This window comes from Capra hircus, chromosome 3 (genome assembly GCF_001704415.2).
Source record: "Capra hircus breed San Clemente chromosome 3, ASM170441v1, whole genome shotgun sequence".
Taxonomy (NCBI): domain Eukaryota; kingdom Metazoa; phylum Chordata; class Mammalia; order Artiodactyla; family Bovidae; genus Capra; species Capra hircus.
In genome coordinates this window covers 119374156-119395212 of record NC_030810.1, presented here as the reverse complement: position 1 = coordinate 119395212, position 21057 = coordinate 119374156, and the positions used below count along the sequence as shown (strand labels likewise).

Here is a 21057-nt window from a genome sequence, read left to right as displayed (position 1 = left end):
TTTCTGATGAATACAGAGGCAAAAATTCTCAACAAAATACTAGCAAATCAAATTCAAAAGCACATTAAAAGTATCATACACCATAATCATGTGGGACTTATCACCTGGATGCAAGGATGATTCAATATAAAGAAATCAATAATTGTAATACACCTCATTAATGGAATGAAAGGTAAGAATCATATGATTGTCTCAAAAGATGCAGAAAAAGCATCTAATTCAACATCTTTCAAGATAAAAATTCTTAGCAAACTAGGTATAGAAGGAATATACCTCAACATAATAAAGGCCATACATGACAAGTCCACAGGTAACATCATACTCAATGGTGAAGTTGAAGAAAGCTTTTCCTCTACAACCAAGAGCAAGACAAGGAAGTTCAGTTTTCATCACTTTTATTCAACACAGTACAGGAAGTTCCAGTCAGACTAATAATTGGACAGGAAAAGGAAATAGAAGGCATCTAAACTGGAAATGAAAAGTAAAATTCTCTCCAATTGAAGATGACCTCATCTTATATACAGAATATTCTGAAGACTCCACCAAAACTTTGTCAGTGCTAACAAGTGAATTGAGTAGCTTTAAGATATAACATAAACAAAGAACAGTTTCATTTCTATACAATAAAACAATGAACTATCTGAAAAAGAAACAAAGAAAATGGCCCATTAGCATCAAAAACATCAAAATATATTTAGGAATAAATTTAATCAGGGAGCTGAAAGATCTATCTGGTATTTATATGACACAAAGATGAGAAATACTGAAGGCACAAACAAATGGAAAGATAGGTTTCCTCATGTATGAGAATAGTTAACATTATACCAAACTGCCAAATAGCCATATTCATGGCAATCCCCATCAAAACGCCAAAGGCATTTTTTCACAGAAATAGAATTCTAAGAAATCCAAAATTTGTATGGAATCGCCAACGACTCCAAATAGCCAAAGCAATCTTAAAAAATTAAAATAAGGCTGAAGGCAGCAAATGTCTTGATCTCAGACTATATTACAAAATTGTTTAATCAAAACATTATGGTATTGTCATACGAACAGACACATAGACCAATGAAACAGAAGAGCCCAGAAAATAACCCATGCATATACGGTAAATTAATTTACAACAAAGGAGCAAAGACTACCCAATGGGGAAAGAACAGTCTCTTCACTAAATGGTGCTGGGAAAACTGGATGTTCACATGCCAAAGAAAATTACCATGAAATGGATTAAGGACTTATGTTTAAGATCTGAAGGCAATAAAATTCCTAGGGGGGAAATGTGAAAAGCTCTTGACCTTGATCTCGGCAAAGGTATTTTTGGACATGACAAAAACAAAAGCAAAAATCAACAACTGATAATTGCATCAAACTTAAAGCTCTGTATAGCAACAGAAGCAACCAACAACATTAAGAAGCAACTTACAGAAGAGGAGAAAAATATATGCAAACCTTCTATTTGATAAGGGATTAACATTAAAAATATATAAGGAGCTCATCTAACTAAAGAGCAAAAAAAAAAAACCCACAAGTAATCCAATTAAAAAATGGGCAAAGGCCCTGAATGAACATTTTTCCAAAGAAAATATACAAATGGCAAAAAGGACACAAAAAGGCGTTCAGCACCACAAATCATCAGAAAAATGCAAATCAAAACCACAATAAGGGAGGTCCCTTGTGGTCCCATGGTTAGGACTTGGTGCTTTCAATGCTGTGGCATCAGTTCAACCCGGAAGATGTGCAAAATGGACCAAAAATAAATAAATAAATAAAGCACAGTGAAATATTTTCTCACACTGTTTAGAATGAAGTGAAATGAAGTTGCTCAATCATGTCCGACTCTTTCGACCCCGTGGACTGTAGCTTATCAGGCTCCTCTGTCCATGGGATTTTCCAGGCAAGAGTGCTGGAGTGGATTGCCATTGTTTAGAAGGACTATCACCAAAAATATGAGATAAGAAGTACTGATAAAGGCATGGAGAAAAGGGAACCCTTGTGCATCATTTGTAGTAAGGAAAACTGATAACAGTCATCTACAGGAAACAGTATGGAGGTTCCCCAAAAACTTTTAACCAGAACTATCGTATAATCCAGCAATCCCACTCTCAGGTACATATCTGAAGGAAATGAAAATACTATCTTACAGCAGACATTATCCTCAATGGTGAAAAACTGAAAGCATTTCCCCTAACGTCACCAACAAGACAAGGGTGCCCACTCTCACCACTACTATTCAACATAGTTTTGTAAGGTTTGGCCACAGCAATCAGAGCAGAAAAAGAAATAAAAAGGATCCAGATTGGAAAAAAAGTAAAATTCTCACTGTCTGCAGATGATATGATCCTCTACATAGAAAACCCTACAGACTCCACCAGAAAATTACTAGAGCTTATCAATGAATATAGTAAAGTTGCAGGATATAAAATTGACACACAGAAATCCCATGCATTCCTATACACTAACAATGAGAAACAGAAACAGAAATTAAGGAAACAATTCCATTCACCATTGCAAGAAAAGAATAAAGTAATTAGGACTACATCTACGTAGAACAAAAGACCTATATATAGAAAACTATAAAACACTGGTGAAAGAGATCAAAGAGGACACTAATAGATGGAGAAATATACCATGTTCATGGATCAGAAAAATCAATATAGTGAAAATGAGTATACTACCCAAAGCAATCTATATTCAATGCAATCCCTATCAAGCTACCAACGGTATTTTTCACAGAACTAGAACAAATAATTTCACAATTTGTATAGAAATACAAAAAACCTCAAACAGCCAAAACAATCTTGAAACAGAAGAATGGACCTGGAGGAATCAACCTGCCTGACTTCAGTCTCTACTACAAAGCCACAGTCATCGAGATAGTATGGTACTGGCACAAAGACAGAAATATAGATCAATGGAACAAAACAGAAAGCCCAGAGATAAATCCATGCACCTATGGACACCTTAGCTTCAACAAAGGAGGCAAGAATATACAATGGAGAAAAGACAATCTCTTTAACAAATGATGCTGGGAAAACTGGTCAACCACTTGTAAAAGAATGAAACTAGAACACTTTCTAACACCGTAACACCATACACAAAAATAAACTCAAAATGGATTAAAGATCTAAACATAAGACCAGAAACTATAAACTCCCAGAGGAAAACATAGACAAAACACTCTCTGACATAAAATCACAGCAAAATCCTCTATGACCCACCTCCCAGAATATTGGAAATAACAGCAAAAATAAACAAATCAGACCTAATTAAAATTAAAAGCTTTTGCACAACAAAGGAAACTATAAGCAAGGTGAAAAGACAGCCTTCAGAATGGGAGAAAATAACAGCAAATGAAGCAACTGACAAACAACTAATCTCAAAAATATACAAGCAGCTCCTGTAGCTCAAGTCCAGAAAAATAAACAACCCAATCAAAATATGGGCCAAAGAACTAAACAGACATTTCTCCAGAGAAGACATACAGATGGCTAACAAACACATGAAAAGATGCTCAACATCACTCATGATCAGAGAAATGCAAATCACAAACACAATGAGGTACCATCTCACGCAGGTCAGAATAGCCGCGATCCAAAAGTCTACAAGCAATAAACGCTGGAGAGGGTGCGGAGAAAAGGGAACCAACCCTCTTACACTGTTGGTGGGAATGCAAACTAGTACAGCCACTAAAGAGAACAGTGTGGAGATTCCTTAAAAAACTGGAAATAGAACTGCCATTGACCCAGCAATCCCACTGCTGGGCCTACACACCGAGGAAACCAGAATTTAAAGAGACACGGCATACCCCAGTGTTCATCGCAGCACTATTTACAATAGCCAGGACATGGAAGCAACCTATATGCCCAGTGACAGATGAATGGATAAGAAAGCTGTGGTACATATACACAATGGAATATTACTCAGCTATTAAAGAGAATGCATTTGAAACAGTTCTAATGAGGTGGATGAAACTGGAGCCTATTATACAGAGTAAATCAGAAAGAAAATACAAAAAGTATTTTCTGTATAAATACAGAAAATCAGAAAGTTAACACAGAAGTAAATCAGAAAGAAAAACACCAATATAGGTGTTTGTCAATGGATTAATGCATAAAGAAAATATGATAAACATACATACACACACACAATGGAATATTAGCCATAAAAACGAAGGAAATCCTAACATTTGCAACACAAAAATTAACACTGAAGGCAAGATAGAGAATGACAAATACTTTGTAAGATCACTTACATGTGGACTCTAAAAATGTTCCACTAACAGAAACAGAGAAGACTGGTAGCAGAGGTTGGAAGATGGAGGAAATGAGATGTTCAGAAAAATATAAACTTCCAGTTATAAGATGAGTAAGTTCTGGAATCTAATCTACAGCATGTTGGTTACAGTTAACATTACTGTGCTATATACTTGAAAGATGCTGAGAGAGTATATATTAAATGTTCTTACAACCATCACAACAACAAAATGCCAATTATGTGACATGATAAATGTGATGACTAAGCTTATTGCAGTAATCATTTTGAAATACATATACATATCAAATTATTCTATTTTATACATTAAATTTATATAATGATATATGTAAAGTATATCACAACAAAGGTGGGAAAAAAATAGAGTAAAAGGATATCCATGAAACTAAAACAAGTGGTTATATGCTTCAGGGAGCAGAAAGAAATGGAGAAGACAGAAACAGAAGTGGCAGCCATATATACTTTATTTTTATACCATGAGAAGTTCAGTTCAGTCACTCAGTTGTGGCCAACTCTTTGCGAGCCCATGGACTGCAGCACGCCAGGCTTCCCTGTCCATCACCAACTCCCAGAGCTTACTCAAACTCACGTCCATCAAGTCAGTGATGCCATCCAACTATCTCATCCTCTGCCATCTACTTCTCTTCCTGTCTTCAACCTTTCCCAGCATCGGGGTCTTTTCCAGTGAGTCAGTTCTTCGCATCAGGTGGCCAAAGTATTGGCACTTCAGCATCAGTCCTTCAAGTGAATATTCAGGACTGATTTCCTTTAAGATTGACTGATTGGATCTCCTTGCAGTTCAAGGGATTCACAAGAGTCTTCTCCAACACCACAGTTCAAAAGCATCAATTCTTCAGCACTAAGCTTTGACTACTGGAAAAAACAAAGCTTTGACTAGATGGACCTTTGTTGGCAATGTTATGTCTCTGCTTTTTAATTTACTATGCTGTCTAGGTCTGTCACAGCTCTTCTTCCAAGAAGCAAGTGTCTTTTAATTTTGTGGCTTTAGTCACCGTCCACAGTGATTTTGGAGACCAAGAAAATGAAATCTGACACTGTTTCCACTTTTTCTCCCATCAGTTTGCCATAAGCATATATCATTTTGATTCATTCCCCTTAAGAATGGTTTTAAGTTTTAAAATAAATGATACATTTCTAAACTGTATTTATACATTATTCCATAATCAAAGACAGGAAAAAAAAAATTACAGCTTGGTAGTCACGGTGCACAAGCTTAGCTGCTCTGCAGCATGTAGGACCCTCCCGGATCAGGGATGGAACCCATGCTGCCTGCATTAGCAGGAATATTCTTTACCACTTTACCACTGTGCCACCAGGGAAGCCCAACACAAAGGATATAGAAATAAGGTAAATGACATCACAAGGAAATAAACCACTATTTAGAATGAGGGCCAATGTTTAGGAAATTTGACTCAGTTTCTAAAACAAGCCAATGGCAGGGACAAAAAAGGGAAAGACTCTTCTACATTAATAGGGATTAAGAGGTACAGCCATCAAAGTATGGATGTCACCTGGATCCTCTTTTGAACAAACAGCTATTAAAAAAATATATTTTTAAACAATGGGAAAATTTTTATTTTAGACTGTGTATTAGATGATATCAAAAATATACATACATTAAATTATATAATGCCATTTTGATTACATAGGAGAAATGTCCATTACTCTAGCACATGAGAATGAATGACCCATCAACAACCAGCAATGAAATGGAGATCCTGTTATGATAACTGCATAGCACCAATGGAACCAGAGTAGCCACAATTTTCATGGATTCAGATCTATAGAACATTAGCTAATAAATTTCAGGTGTCTGAAGCTGCTTAAAAAAAAAAAGAAAGAAAAATGCCCATTATTGTTAGGTTACATATAAAAGTGAAGTGCTATATCTGAGATTTGCTTTAAAACAATTCAGCAAGGAAAAAACATGAACTGGAAAATGTGCCGAAATCTTAACTGCTAAATCCAAGTGCTGAGTATATAAGAAGCAGGACTCAAGTTTTCATAATAAAAATTTTTTAAGACTTTTATTTTTATCTTATCAATTTCAGGGTGCTATTAGACATGCAACTGGGAATGTTTAGTACAGAATTTTATACATAAATTGGGCTCTGGGAAGAAGTAGAAAATTAGAAGTTATGTGTTCTAGCCATGGGACTGAACAGAATCCCTTAGAAAAGTGGGAGGGTGGGAGAAGCCAAGATAGAGTGTTGGTATATCTAACATTTGAAGGTGGGGAAGTATAGAAGTCGGGGAAGAAGATGGAGAAGATGCAGGAAGTCACTGAGAGAGAAAGAAAACCAAGAGAGCGTGGTGTTACCAGAAACCAAGAGAAAAGTATTTCAAAAAAGAAAATGTATTCAATGAATGTCTAGAAGGTTCTGGAAAGTTTGGAACTTTCCTAGAAATCCAGTGGTTGGTGGTCTGCCTTGCAATGAGGGAGATGTGGGTTCAATCCCTGGTGGGGAACTAAGATCCCATATGCCACAGAGCAGCAAGGCTCACGTGCTGCAACTAAGATCCAGTACAGCCAAATAAAGAAATACTTAAAAAGTTTCTGAGAAGTGACTAATAGATTTGGAGACATGAAGACCACTAGTGACCCCTCACAAAAGCAGCACCAACAGTGAAAGAGATGAAAGCCTTTTGATCATCATTCTTCAAAAAAATCTCCCATATATTTTCCTAAATTCAAAATATGTTTTAATGTAAAACAATTCTCCCATTTTAATAACAGTTAGTCCAATCTCTTCTGGAAGCATTGGGGCATTTCCTCAAAAATCTGAATACTTAGTATTACAGTTCTCCACAGTTGAGAATTAACTATTACTTACACAGCCATCATGCACATTCAAGGTTGCTTCAAGTTTTAATCTTTGGATAAATTCTCTTCTTCCTGTTTAAAAAGAAAGAACTAAATAAATCAAACAATTTAATGCTTAGAAAAGTGTAACACTGTTAAGAGCCTAGCAACTGACCTGAGGTAGATTCAAGCTCTAATTTTAACTCCTCCATTTACAGGCTGAGTGAAACTGGGCAAATTTAACCCCTCCTTAGCCCTAGTTTCCTCATTAGAGTACCTGCCTACCTCATGTGGTTACTGTTAAGAATTAAGTGACTCAAGGAGAGAAAGGCCTTAGCACATTATCTGAAACCACAATAAACACTCAAGTGTTCCCTTCATTCATTCATTCACCAAATATACTACCTGCTTACTGCATTTTGGGTGGTGTTATAGGAGCCAGGGATACAACAGTAAAATTAAAAAGACCCCTGACTCTAGTCAGCGTAACAAAAGACAATATACAATATGTGACAATACACAAAATGGTATAAAGAAGACTGGAGGGGGTAACAGAGTCTTCAATTTTAAAGTGGGTGGCAAACAGTGCTTTATAAGACGCCGCCTATTTTCAAACACATCTCAATTTCAGAAATGCTAAAATACTTAAAACTTCATTTCACAATGATGAAATGTGACAGGAAAAAAAATAGAATCAGCCTCACTGTCCATCAGGAGCAGAACAGTTATAATACTTCAAAAGCAGAATAAGTTACTCCTTTGAAAAACAGGAATATATTTCTTTAGGAACAAATCATCTTTACCAAAAATGGACCAAGAAAGCTTCATGTTTATTCAGAAGCTGTAATGAAAAGAAGCTGAATATATGACAAAGAGTGGTAATTAGCTAAGAAATCAGGCTGATGAAATTTCAAAATTAGATTTGACTATGCTCTCTGTATACTATCACAAGGGACAGATTTCTCTACTACAGTTTTCTTGTGTTCAGTGTGAAGAGCAAGATCTTGAAGCCAAACTGTTTTCTTTGTCCTTGCCTGTAACTGGTTCAGATGGCTATATAATGGATGTACATGTGGTTAAAAATTCTATGTGTGCGGAAGGTGGGAAAAGGGGGGTATGGTTCTTATTAGAAAAAACTTATTAAAATAAAACAACCTACAGAAATTCAGCAAAGTATTTTCACAAATTATGTTACACTTTATATATAATCAACTTTCCACACCTGATTTTCAGTTTTGTTTTGTTTTTTTCTTTTTCTCATTGACTTTATCATTTATTTAGTTGCCCTATTGTCTATTTCGGCCAGTTTTAAAACATTTCCTTTACACTGGATATCTGATATGATTCATTCTATTTTTTACCAAGCTCAATTTTCTATCAGATCCATTACGTACTATAGTAGTGAAGTGAAAGTTGCTCAGCCGTGTTCAACTCTGCATGACCCAATGGACGATACAGACCACGGAGCTCTCTAGGCCAGAATACTGGAACGGGTAGCCATTACCTTCTCCAGGGGAATCTTCCCAGGTCTTATATGATCCCAGATCTATCATACGGTCTACATAAATAGACAAAGGCACTGATTTGTCTCTTCAAATTGGTGGCAAATTAAAATTATAACTTTTACTGGATTTGTAACTGTCTCTTTCCACTGGCTCGCTGCTTCTCGGTTATTACTGTTTTCTCTTATCCAAATCTGTCCCACAAAATGTCTTAAAAAATGCTAACTGTGGTAAACAGACAAAATTTTTAGAAATCTTTCTTTTGGCTGTCAGCATGTGTGGTGATGTTAATGAGCTGCAAATTAAGAGTTCAGAAATAAAGTATTCAAATTAACATGACGGTAACTAAAATTCATTAAAATGCTAAGAAAAAAGTATTAAAAAGTTTTTTCCAAATTTTTAAACATCTGGGTTTGAAAACATGGCTCTAGCCATTTCCAACTAGAGGAAATGGTAGTGCAACATGAGAGAATAGAAAACGAAGTGAGTGACTTGAGCAAGAACTCTTATATATGAACCTGTACATAAAACTGTGCCCTAAGACATGCACCAAGACAAGACAGCTCCTGAATGATATTTCTGTGTGTGACTGAGGAGCTCAAAATGACTGCTGTCCACACGTTCCATAAAAAGGGCTTTGAGAACAACCTAGGATAAACCTCCTCAACCCTTCTGATAATTAAATGCACTACACCAAGAAACAGAAGCTGAAAGCTAGGGTAAAATAAGAACTGTAAGTTAAAAAACTGAGTCCTCTCAAATTAAAACAAAAATAAAATTATTACCTATTATCAAGAACTTTGGCCTAGCTGTAAGCTAACAAGTTACCTGCCACCATCTTAGGGATGCTAGCAGAAGACACAAGACTCCAGTCAGAGGCAAAGAACCATTCTACTCCAGCAGAATGAGCTTCAGGATCAATGGTTCCTCTTGTCCAATTCCCACAGGGCAATGCAGAGAGGGGCTGGGGGGATACTGCACAAGCAATGGGTCTGAATCACAGCTGGAGTACCCTGAACTGAGGGGACCCAAATCTCATATCAAGCAAATCTACCTAACCTTTTCCCAAAAGACATTATCTTTATTATTTTGGACAATAAACAAATCTGCCTTCTGCTTCACAGAGAGATACTGAATGCTCTATCTCCCAAGGCTGTTCCCTAAAAAAAAAAAATCCTTGTAAAGACAGTCCAGAGCAAAGAAGCCACTGCCTCTGCTCAAAAGATGTACAGAAATACAAAGGAGACATGGAGAACTGTCTCCCAGCTATTACACATTTATTACGGATGAATGTACCTACCATTGTGGCTTTCTATTCAAGTGTTTCTGTAGCCCAAGCTGCCTCATTTAATTCCGTCTCTTTTACATTCTATTCTTCGTGATAGACTGTAAGCTCCATTTAAAAAAAAGGAACACTCTTTTGTTGACCAAAGTATCTTAAATGCCTAGAACAGTGCCTAAGACAAAGTAGAAACTGAACATAGGTTTTCTGAATCAGTGAGTAAAATAATAGGATCATAATACTTATTCTGCTCTTTAACATGTTTCCTCTCAAAAAGGTGAACATCTTTCATTGCAATACAGGAATACTGCTCATATTTAATGGTTTTGTAACTTACTAAACTGTTTCATAACTTATTTATTCATGTACCTATCCCTGTTATTAGACCATGAGTTACTTGGGACAAGAAATGTTAGGCTTAAATATCTAACTTGGATCATTATACACGTACATGGGGCAAAACTTAACAACTCAGGGCCTTAGTACTACATTTGTAAAAATTTTATATTTGATGGGAAAATTACCATCAACTTCATATGCTTATTGTCATAAGCAAATTAATCAGCATATGCATAACTCATAGATACGTCTGATCCACTAGAGACACTTAAGACTAGTTCTCTCCTGAAGGGAACCCTCCTACACTATTGGCAGGAACGTAAATTAGTTCAGCCATTATGGAGAAAAGAATGGAGGTTCCTTAAAAAACTAAACACAGAGCTATCATACGGCCCTGCAATCCATTTTCTGGGCATAGAGCCTGAGAAAAACATGATCTGAAATGATACATGCACCCCAATGTTCACTGCACCAATGTTTCCAATAGCCAAGACATGGAAGCAACCTAAATGTCCATCAACAGATGAATGGATAGAGAAGACGTGGTACAATGAAATATTACTCTCCTAGTAATTCTGCTTCTTTGACTGAACTCATTTATGATTAACACTTTCAGCAAACTAGCAACAGAGGGAAACTTCCTCAATCTGACAATAAGCACCAGTAAAAGACCTAAAACTTATATTTAATGGTGAAAGACTGAATGCTTCCCATTTAAGATCAGGACAATACAAGGAAGTTTCCTCTCACCACTACTATTAAACACGTTTCTGGAAGTTTTAGAGATAGAGACAATGTAAGAAAGAAAAAAAAGATATACATAGTTTGGAAAGTAAGAAATATGAGAGTCCCTACTGAAAGATGATATTATTTTCCATGTAAAAAATCTCCTGGCATATACCTCAAAACCTCAAAAGATATATATGCAGAGTACATCATGCGAAATACCAGACTGGATGAAGCACAAGCTATAATCAAGACTGTTGGGAGTAATATTAATAACCTCAGACACGCAGATGACACCACCATTATGGTAGAAAGTGAAGAACTAAAGAACCTCCTGACGAAAGTACAAGAGCAGAGTGAAAAAGCTGTTAAAACTCAACATTCAAAAAACTAAGGTCATGGTATCCAGTCCCATCACTTCATGGGAAATAGATGGGCAAACAATGGAAACAGTGATAGACTTTTATTTTCTTGGGCTCCAGAATCACTGCAGATGGTGACTGCAGCCATGAAATTAAAAGACACCTGCCCCTTCGAAGAAAAGCTATAACCAACCTAGACAAAGCAGAGACATTACTTTGCCAACAAAAGTCCGTCTAGTCAAAGCTATGGTTTTTCCAGTAGTCAGGTATGGATCTGAGTTGGACTATAAAGAAAGCTGAGCACCAAAGAATTGATGCTTTTGAACTGTGGTGCTGGAGAAGACTCCTGAGAGTCACTTGGACTGCAAGGAGATCAAACAGAAGGAGTCAATCCTAAAGGAAATCAACCCTGAATATTCATTGGAAGGACTCATGCTGAAGCTGAAGCTCCAATATTTTGGCCACCTGATGCAAAGAGCTGCTGCTGCTGCTAAGTCACTTCAGTCATGTCTGACTCTGTGCGACCCCATAGACGGCAGCCCACTAGGCTCCCCCATCCCTGGGATTCTCCAGGCAACAACAATGGAGTGGGTTGCCATTTCCTTCTCCAATGCATGAAAGTGAAAAGTGAAAGAGCTAAGTCACTGTAAAAGACCCTGATGCTGGGAAAGATTGAAGGCAGGAGGAGAAGGGGACAACAGAGGATGAGATGGTTGGACAGCATCACTGACTCAATGGACATGAGTTTGAACAAGCTCTGGGTGTTGGTGACAGACAGAGAAGCATGGCATGCTGCAGTCCAAGGGGTCACAGAGTCAGACAAGACTGAGTAACTGAACTGAACTGAGCAAGATTACAGAATATAAGACCAACACAGACCAGAAAAGAAAAACACACTGTTTTATACTAAGAATGAATGGGCAGAAGTTGAATTTTAACACAGTATACTTAAAACTACTCTTAATTAAAAGAAAATTAAACATAAGTATAACCAATTATACTGAGGATCTGTATCCTGATCATTACTGGTTGGCCAAAAAGTTCAAATAAACTTGTAGGCCAATCCAATACAAAACGCTGCTGAAAGAAACCAAAGAACTAAATAAATGTAGCAATGTCCTGTGTCTATGGATCAGAAGACTCAACACAGTAAAGATGTCAGTTCTTTCCAAACTGATATGTAAGTCCAATGCAATTCCTATCAAAATTCCAACAAGGTACTTTGTAGATAAAGACAAGCTTACTATAAAATTCATATAAAAAGGCAAAAGACCTAGAAAAGCTAAACAATTTTGAAAAAGAAGAGTTGAAGGGGGAAACATCATTCAACCTGATGTAAAAACTTATTATATAGCTACAATAAGCAAACAGTATGATATTTACAGAGAGAAAGATATACATACCAATGAAAGAGAATAGATAACACAGATTAGACACACACAAATATGCCCAAAAGGTACAAAAGCAATTCAACGGAGACAGTTTTTTAAATAGCGCTAGAGCAAGTGGACATTCATAAGCACAAAAATGAACTTCAAGTTAAATCACATACCTCATACAAAAATTCACACATCATCGACAAGAAACATATTAATGTTTCTTTTGTTTCTTAAAGTATTGGCCTGAAATGTTCAATATTCATTTATATAACAAATTGCCAGCCACAGGAGTTAGTTTCTGTAAAAATCCCGCAGTCAATAATGCAATAACACAAAATGGACCCTGAAATTAAATGTAAAAATGTAAGATTATAAACCTTCAGAGAAAACACACAGGAGGTGATCTTTAGGACCTGGGGCTAAGTTAAGAGTTTTTAAAAATGATACCAAGAGGAAGCTCCATAATAAAGAGAACTCCACAAATTACCAAAATATAAAAAGGCCACCCCAAATGCAGCAATATAAACAAGATGAAGAGACAGAGGAATACTCAGCAGGTAAAGGAACAGGAGAGTTGCCCACCAAACCAAACAAAAGAGGAAGAAGTAGGGAATCTACCGGAGAAGGAATTCCGAATATTGATAGTGAAAATGATCCAAAATCTTGAAATCAAAATGGAATCACAGATAAATAGCCTAGAGACAAGGATTGAGAAGATGCAAGAAAGGTTTAACAAGGACCTAGAAGAAATAAAAAAGAGTCAAAATATAATGAATAACGCAATAAATGAGATCAGAAACACTCTGGAGGCAACAAATAGTAGAATAACGGAGGCAGAAGATAGGATTAGTGAAATAGAAGATAGAATGGTAGAAATAAATGAATCAGAGAGGAAACAAGAAAAACGAATTAAAAGAAACGAGGACAATCTCAGAGACCTCCAGGACAATATGAAACGCTCCAACATTCGAATTATAGGGGTCCCAGAAGAAGAAGACAGAAAGAAAGATCATGAGAAAATCCTTGAGGAGATAATAGTTGAAAACTTCCCTAAAATGGGGAAGGAAATAATCACCCAAGTCCAAGAAACACAGAGAGTTCCAAATAGGATAAACCCAAGGCGAAACACCCCAAGACACATATTAATCAAATTAACAAAGATCAAACACAAAGAACAAATATTAAAAGCAGCAAGGGAAAAACAACAAATAACACACAAGGGGATTCCCATAAGGATAACAGCTGATCTTTCAATAGAAACTCTTCAGGCCAGGAGGGAATGGCAAGACATACTTAAAGTGATGAAAGACAATAACCTACAGCCCAGATTACTGTACCCAGCAGGGATCTCGTTCAAATACGAAGGAGAAATCAAAAGCTTTACAGACAAGCAAAAGCTGAGAGAATTCAGCACCACCAAATCAGCTCTCCAACAAATTCTAAAGGATATTCTCTAGACAGGAAACACGAAAAGGGTGTATAAACCCGAACCCAAAACAATAAAGTAAATGGTAACGGGATCATACTTATCAATAATTACCTTAAATGTAAATGGGTTGAACGCCCCAACCAAAAGAAAAAGACTGGCCGAATGGATACAAAAACAAGACCCCTCTATATGCTGCTTACAAGAGACCCACCTCAAAACAAGGGACACATACAGACTGAAAGTGAAGGGCTGGAAAAAGATATACCACGCAAATAGAGACCAAAAGAAAGCAGGAGTGGCAATACTCATATCCGATAAAATAGACTTTAAAACAAAGGCTGTGAAAAGAGACAAAGAAGGCCACTACATAATGATCAAAGGAACAATCCAAGAAGAAGATATAACAATTATAAATATATATGCACCCAATATAGGAGCACTGCAATATGTAAGACAAATGCTAACAAGTATGAAAGGGGAAATCAACAACAACACAGTAATAATGGGAGACTTTAATACCCCACTCACACCTATGGACAGATCAACTAAACAGAAAATTAACAAAGAAACGCAAACTTTAAATGATACATTAGATCAGTTAGACCTAATTGATATCTATAGGACATTTCACCCCAAAACAATGAATTTCACCTTTTTTTCAAGTGCTCATGGAACCTTCTCCAGGATAGATCACATCCTGGGCCATAAATCTAAACTTGATAAATTCAAAAAAATCGAAATCATTCCAAGCATCTTTTCTGACCATAATGCATTAAGATTAGATCTCAATTACAGGAGAAAAACTATTAAAAATGCCAACATATGCAGGCTGAACAACACGCTTCTCAATAACCAACAAATCACAGAAGAAATCAAAAAAGAAATCAAAATATGCATAGAAATGAATGAAAATGAAAACACAACAACCCAAAACCTGTGGGGACACTATAAAAGCAGTGCTAAGAGGAAAGTTCATAGCAATACAGGCATACCTCAAGAAACAAGAAAAAAGTCAAATAAATAACCTAACTCTACAACTAAAGCAACTAGAAAAGGAAGAGTTGGAGAACCCCAGAGTTAGTAGAAGGAAAGAAATCTTAAAAATTAGGGCAGAAATAAATGCAAAAGAAACAAAAGAGACCATAGCAAAAATCAACAAAGCCAAAAGCTGGTTCTTTGAAAGGATAAATAAAATTGACAAGCCATTAGCCAGACTCATCAAGAAGCAAAGAGAGAAAAAGCAAATCAATAAAATTAGATATGAAAATGGAGAGATCACAACAGACAACACAGAAATACAAAGGATCATAAGAGACTACTATCAGCAGTTGTATGCCAATAAAATGGACAACGTGGAAGAAATGGACAAATTCTTAGAAAAGTACAATTTTCCAAAACTGAACCAGGAAGAAATAGAAAATCTTAACAGACCCATCACAAGCACGGAAATTGAAACTATAATCAGAAATCTTCCAGCAAACAAAAGCCCAGGTCCAGACGGCTTCACAGCTGAATTCTACCAAAAATTTAGAGAAGAGCTAACACCTATCCTACTCAAACTCTTCCAGAAAATTGCAGAGGAAGGTAAACTTCCAAACTCATTCTATGAGGCCACCATCACCCTAATACCAAAACCTGACAAAGATGTCACAAAAAAAGAAAACTACAGGCCAATATCACTGATGAACATAAATGCAAAAATCCTCAACAAAATTCTAGCAATCAGAATCCAACAACACATTAAAAAGATCATACACCATGACCAAGTGGGCTTTATCCCAGGGATGCAAGGATTCTTCAATATCCAAAAATCAATCAATGTAATTCACCACATTAACAAATTGAAAAATAAAAACCATATGATTATCTCAATAGATGCAGAGAAGGCCTTTGACAAAATTCAACATCCATTGATGATAAAAACTCTCCAGAAAGCAGGAATAGAAGGAACATACCTCAACATAATAAAAGCTATATATGACAAACCCACAGCAAACATTATCCTCAATGGTGAAAAATTGAAAGCATTTCCCCTAAAGTCAGGAACAAGACAAGGGTGTCCACTTTCACCGCTACTATTCAACATAGTTCTGGAAGTTTTGGCCACAGCAATCAGAGCAGAAAAAGAAATAAAAGGAATCCAAATTGGAAAAGAAGAAGTAAAACTCTCACTGTTTGCAGATGACATGATCCTCTACATGGAAAACCCTAAAGACTCCACCAGAAAATTACTAGAGCTAATCAATGAATATAGTAAAGTTGCAGGATATAAAATCAACACACAGAAATCCCTTGCATTCCTATACACGAATAATGAGAAAGTAGAAAAAGAAATTAAGGAAACAATTCCATTCACCATTGCAAGAAAAGAATAAAATACTTAGGAATACATCTACCTAAAGAAACTAAAGACCTATATATAGAAAACTATAAAACACTGATGAAAGAAATCAAAGAGGACACTAATAGATGGAGAAATACACCATGTTCATGGATTGGAAGAATCAATATAGTGAAAATGAGTATACTACCCAAAGCAATTTACAAATTCAATGCAATCCCTATCAAGCTACCAGCCACATTTTTCACAGAACTAGAACAAATAATCTCAAGATTTGTATGGAAATACAAAAAACCTCGAATAGCCAAAGCAATCTTGAGAAAGAAGAATGGAACTGGAGGAATCAACTTGCCTGACTTCAGGCTCTACTACAAAGCCACAGTCATCAAGACAGTATGGTACTGGCACAAAGACAGACATATAGATCAATGGAACAAAATAGAAAGCCCAGAGATAAATCCACACACATATGGACACCTTATCTTTGACAAAGGAGGCAAGAATATACAATGGAGTAAAGACAATCTCTTTAACAAGTGGTGCCGGGAAAACTGGTCAACCACTTGTAAAAGAATGAAACTAGATCACTTTCTAACACCGCACACAAAAATAAACTCAAAATGGATTAAAGATCTAAATGTAAGATCAGAAACTATAAAACTCCTAGAGGAGAACATAGGCAAAACACTCTCAGACATAAATCACAGCAGGATCCTCTATGATCCACCTCCCAGAATTCTGGAAATAAAAGCAAAAATAAACAAATGGGATCTAATTAAAATTAAAAGCTTCTGCACAACAAAAGAAAATATAAGCAAGGTGAAAAGACAGCCTTCTGAATGGGAGAAAATAATAGCAAATGAAGCAACTGACAAACAACTAATCTCAAAAATATACAAGCAACTTATGCAGCTCAATTCCAGAAAAATAAACGACCCAATCAAAAAATGGGACAAAGAACTAAACAGACATTTCTCCAAAGAAGACATACGGATGGCTAACAAACACATGAAAAGATGCTCAACATCACTCATTATTAGAGAAATGCAAATCAAAACCACAATGAGGTACCACTTCACACCAGTCAGAATGTCTGCGATCCAAAAATCTGCAAGCAATAAATGCTGGAGAGGGTGTGGAGAAAAGGGAACCCTCCTACACAGTTGGTGGGAATGCAAACTAGTACAGCCACTATGGAGAACAGTGTGGAGATTCCTTAAAAAATTGCAAATAGAACTACCTTATGACCCAGCAATCCCATTGCTGGGCATACACACCGAGGAAACCAGAATTGAAAGAGACACATGTACCCCAATGTTCATCGCAGCACTGTTTATAATAGCCAGGACATGGAAACAACCTAGATGTCCATCAGCAGATGAATGGATAAGAAAGCTGTGGTACATATACACAATGGAGTATTACTCAGCCATTAAAAAGAATTCATTTGAATCAGTTCTGATGAGATGGATGAAACTGGAGCCGATTATACAGAGTGAAGTAAGCCAGAAAGAAAAACACCAATACAGTATACTAACACATATATATGGAATTTAGGAAGATGGCAATGACGACCCTGTATGCAAGACAGGAAAAAAGACACAGATGTGTATAACGGACTTTTGGACTCAGAGGGAGAGGGAGAGGGTGGGATGATTTGGGAGAATGGCATTCTAACATGTATACTATCATGTAAGAATTGAATCGCCAGTCTATGTCTGACGCAGGGTGTAGCATGCTTGGGGCTGGTGCATGGGGATGACCCAGAGAGATGTTGTAGGGAGGGAGGTGGGAGGGGGGTTCATGTTTGGGAACGCATGTAAGAATTAAAGATTTTAAAATTTTAAAAATAAAAAACTAAAAAACTGAAAAATAAAAAAAAATAAAGTAAAAAAAAAATAATAAAAAAAAAATGATACCAAAAGCAAAGGCCATAAAAGAAAAACACTGATAAACTGAACCTCACCAAAGTTTAAAACCTTTACTCTGCAAAGACTCTGTTAAGAGAAGAAAAAGACAACTACCGGTTGGGAGAAAATATTTGCCAATGGCATATCCAACAAAGGACTAGTACCTAGAGTATATAAGTAAGTCTCATAACAGTGAAGAAAATAATACTCCAAACAGAAAGTGAGCAAGAGACACGAAAAGACAAGCTAGCTGGAACTAGCAAGACGGCAGGACTCCTCCAAGCACCAACAACCAGCTACCGTAGGACCTGGTCTTACCTGCCAGCAGGCAAGAACCAGACTCAGGATTCCTTCACTGCACAGCCAGCCATACCCTCCAGCCACAAGCTGGAAGCCTCTGCACTATGAAAAGCCTGCCAAGCTGGCCTCATGTACCAGAGTGCCACAGCAGTCAACTTTGCTACATCAAAAGGCCCCGTACAGTTCACACAAGGGATACCCCAAGATCACACAATTCTAGCAAGCTGAGAGGAGTGTACTTACTGACTCACCAAGGTATCTCCTATATTAGGCCACTTATCCAACATCAGGAAATACAATGGGCCCATCTAATACACAGAAATAGAAATAGATAATTAGGCAAAATGAGACGACAGACGTTCCAACTGAAGGAACAGAATAAAAATCCCAGAAGAGAAACTAAATTGGAGACAAGCAATTTATCTGACAGAGTTCAAGACAATGCTCAAAAGGATGCTCAATGAACTTGGGAGAAGGAAGAACACAGTGAAAAGCTTAATAAAGAGTTAGGAAATATAAAGAAGAACCAAACAAAGCTGAAGAATACAAAAGCTGAAATTAAAACTACACTAGAAATAAGATGGCAGTGAGAAAAGAATCAACCAACTGGATGACAGAGTAGTGGAAATCACACAAGCTGAACAAAAAAAGGGAAAAAAAATCTTATAAAGTAAGGATAGTTTAAGAAATCTCAAGGTTTTCCCTCATAGTCCACTGGTCAAGATTCTGCGCTTCCACTGCAGGGGACATAGGTCTGATTTCTGGTCAAGGTACTAAGATCCCATATGCTATAAGGTATGGTCAAAGAAACAAAAAAAAGAAAGACTTTGGAAACAACATCAAGCACACGAAATTTCACATTATGGAAGCTCCGAAAAAGAAGAAAGGACACAGGACTTATTTGAAGAGATAACAACTGACAACTTTCCTGTGCATGCGTGCTAAGCCTTATCAGCTGCGTCTGACTCTGTGCGGCCCTAAGGGCTGCAGCCCGCCAGGCTCCTCTACCCACGACACTCTCCAGGCAAGCACACTGGGGTGTGTGGCCACTCCCTTCTCCAGGGGATCTTCCCAGCCCACAGATCAAACCTGAGTCTCTTACGTCTCCCTGCAGTGGCAGGGGGGCTCTTCACCTCTAGCGCCATCTGGGAAGCCCTACCCTGCCTACACTTCCCTAACCTGGGCGAAAACAAAAGACACTCAGGTCACAAACCTGACTGTCCCAGAAATATCCACACTGAGACAAAATATAACGAAAAAGGCAAGCTGAAAGAAAACCAATTTTCCAAGCAATTGAAAAGGAAGAACAATCAGTTACCTACAAGGAAGCGCCCAAAAGACTACTAGATCACTTCTTAACAAAAACTTTGCAGGTCAGAAAGGAGTGGTATGATATATTTTAAGTGATGAAAGGGAAAAAACCTACAGCCAAAAATACTCTATCCAGCAAGGCATTCAGATTTGATGACAAGTTCATTTTACAAATAAAAGCTAGAAGAATTCAGCACAAGTAAACTAGCTTTACAGTAAAATTTAAAAGTAAGCAAAAAAAGAAAAGATTAAAACTAGAAAAATGAAAATTACAAAATAAAAAATTTTACCAGTAAAGGCAAATATACAGTAAAGGTAACAGATCAACCACTTATAAAGCTAGTAGGAATGTTAAATGACAAAGGTAGTAAAATCATGTCAACAAGAAGTAATCAAGAGAAATACAAAGCAAAAAATGTAAAATATGATGTCAAAAACATTAAACAAGAGACTTCCCCAGTAGTGCAGTAGTTAAGACTCCACCTGTCAAAGGAGGGGGCAGAGGTTCAACCCCTGGTCCCTGAAGACCCCACAAGCCATGGAGCGACACAGCCAGCACGTCACGGCTGCTGAGACCACGCACCTAGAGCCCACGCTCTGCAGCACAGGAAGCTGCCACAGTGAGGCCTGCACACCATCATCTAGCGCAGCCCCCTCTTGCCACAGCTAGAGAAAGCCTGCAAGCAGCAATGAAGACCCAGCACAGTCAAAAGGAAAATAAAAAATGAAAGAAGTAAAAATTCAGGGTTGTAGGAATGCATTTGAACTTAAAATCAACTTAAAATAAGCACACACATATGAAGGTGCTACATATAAACTTTATAGTAGCCAAAACCCAAAAGATGTATAACACACACATATACCAAAAAAGGGTTTCTCAGGTGGCTCAGTGGCACAGAGTCTGCCTGCCACTGCAGGAGCCTCAGGAGACACAGGTTCAATTCTTGGTTCAGGAAAACCCCCTAGAGATGCAAATGGCAATCCACTCCTTTTTTTTCCTGGAAAGGCCCTTGGACAGAAGAGCCTGGTGAGCTACTGTACTTAAGGTCACAAAGGGTTGAACATGACTGAGCATACACA

General features: G+C 37.2%; 1 protein-coding gene across 6 annotated transcripts in view; it reads right to left on the bottom strand.

Moving 5' to 3' along the window:
* DCAF6 (DDB1 and CUL4 associated factor 6) overlaps positions 1-21057 on the bottom strand; it is a 190009-nt gene that overhangs the window by 138938 nt on the left and 30014 nt on the right. For all 6 annotated transcript variants that reach the window (XM_018046451.1, XM_018046452.1, XM_018046453.1 and 3 more), the window contains exon 2: positions 7128-7189. In XM_018046451.1, coding sequence (XP_017901940.1) covers positions 7128-7189 — 62 coding nt within the window. The remainder of the gene's footprint in view (positions 1-7127; positions 7190-21057) is intronic.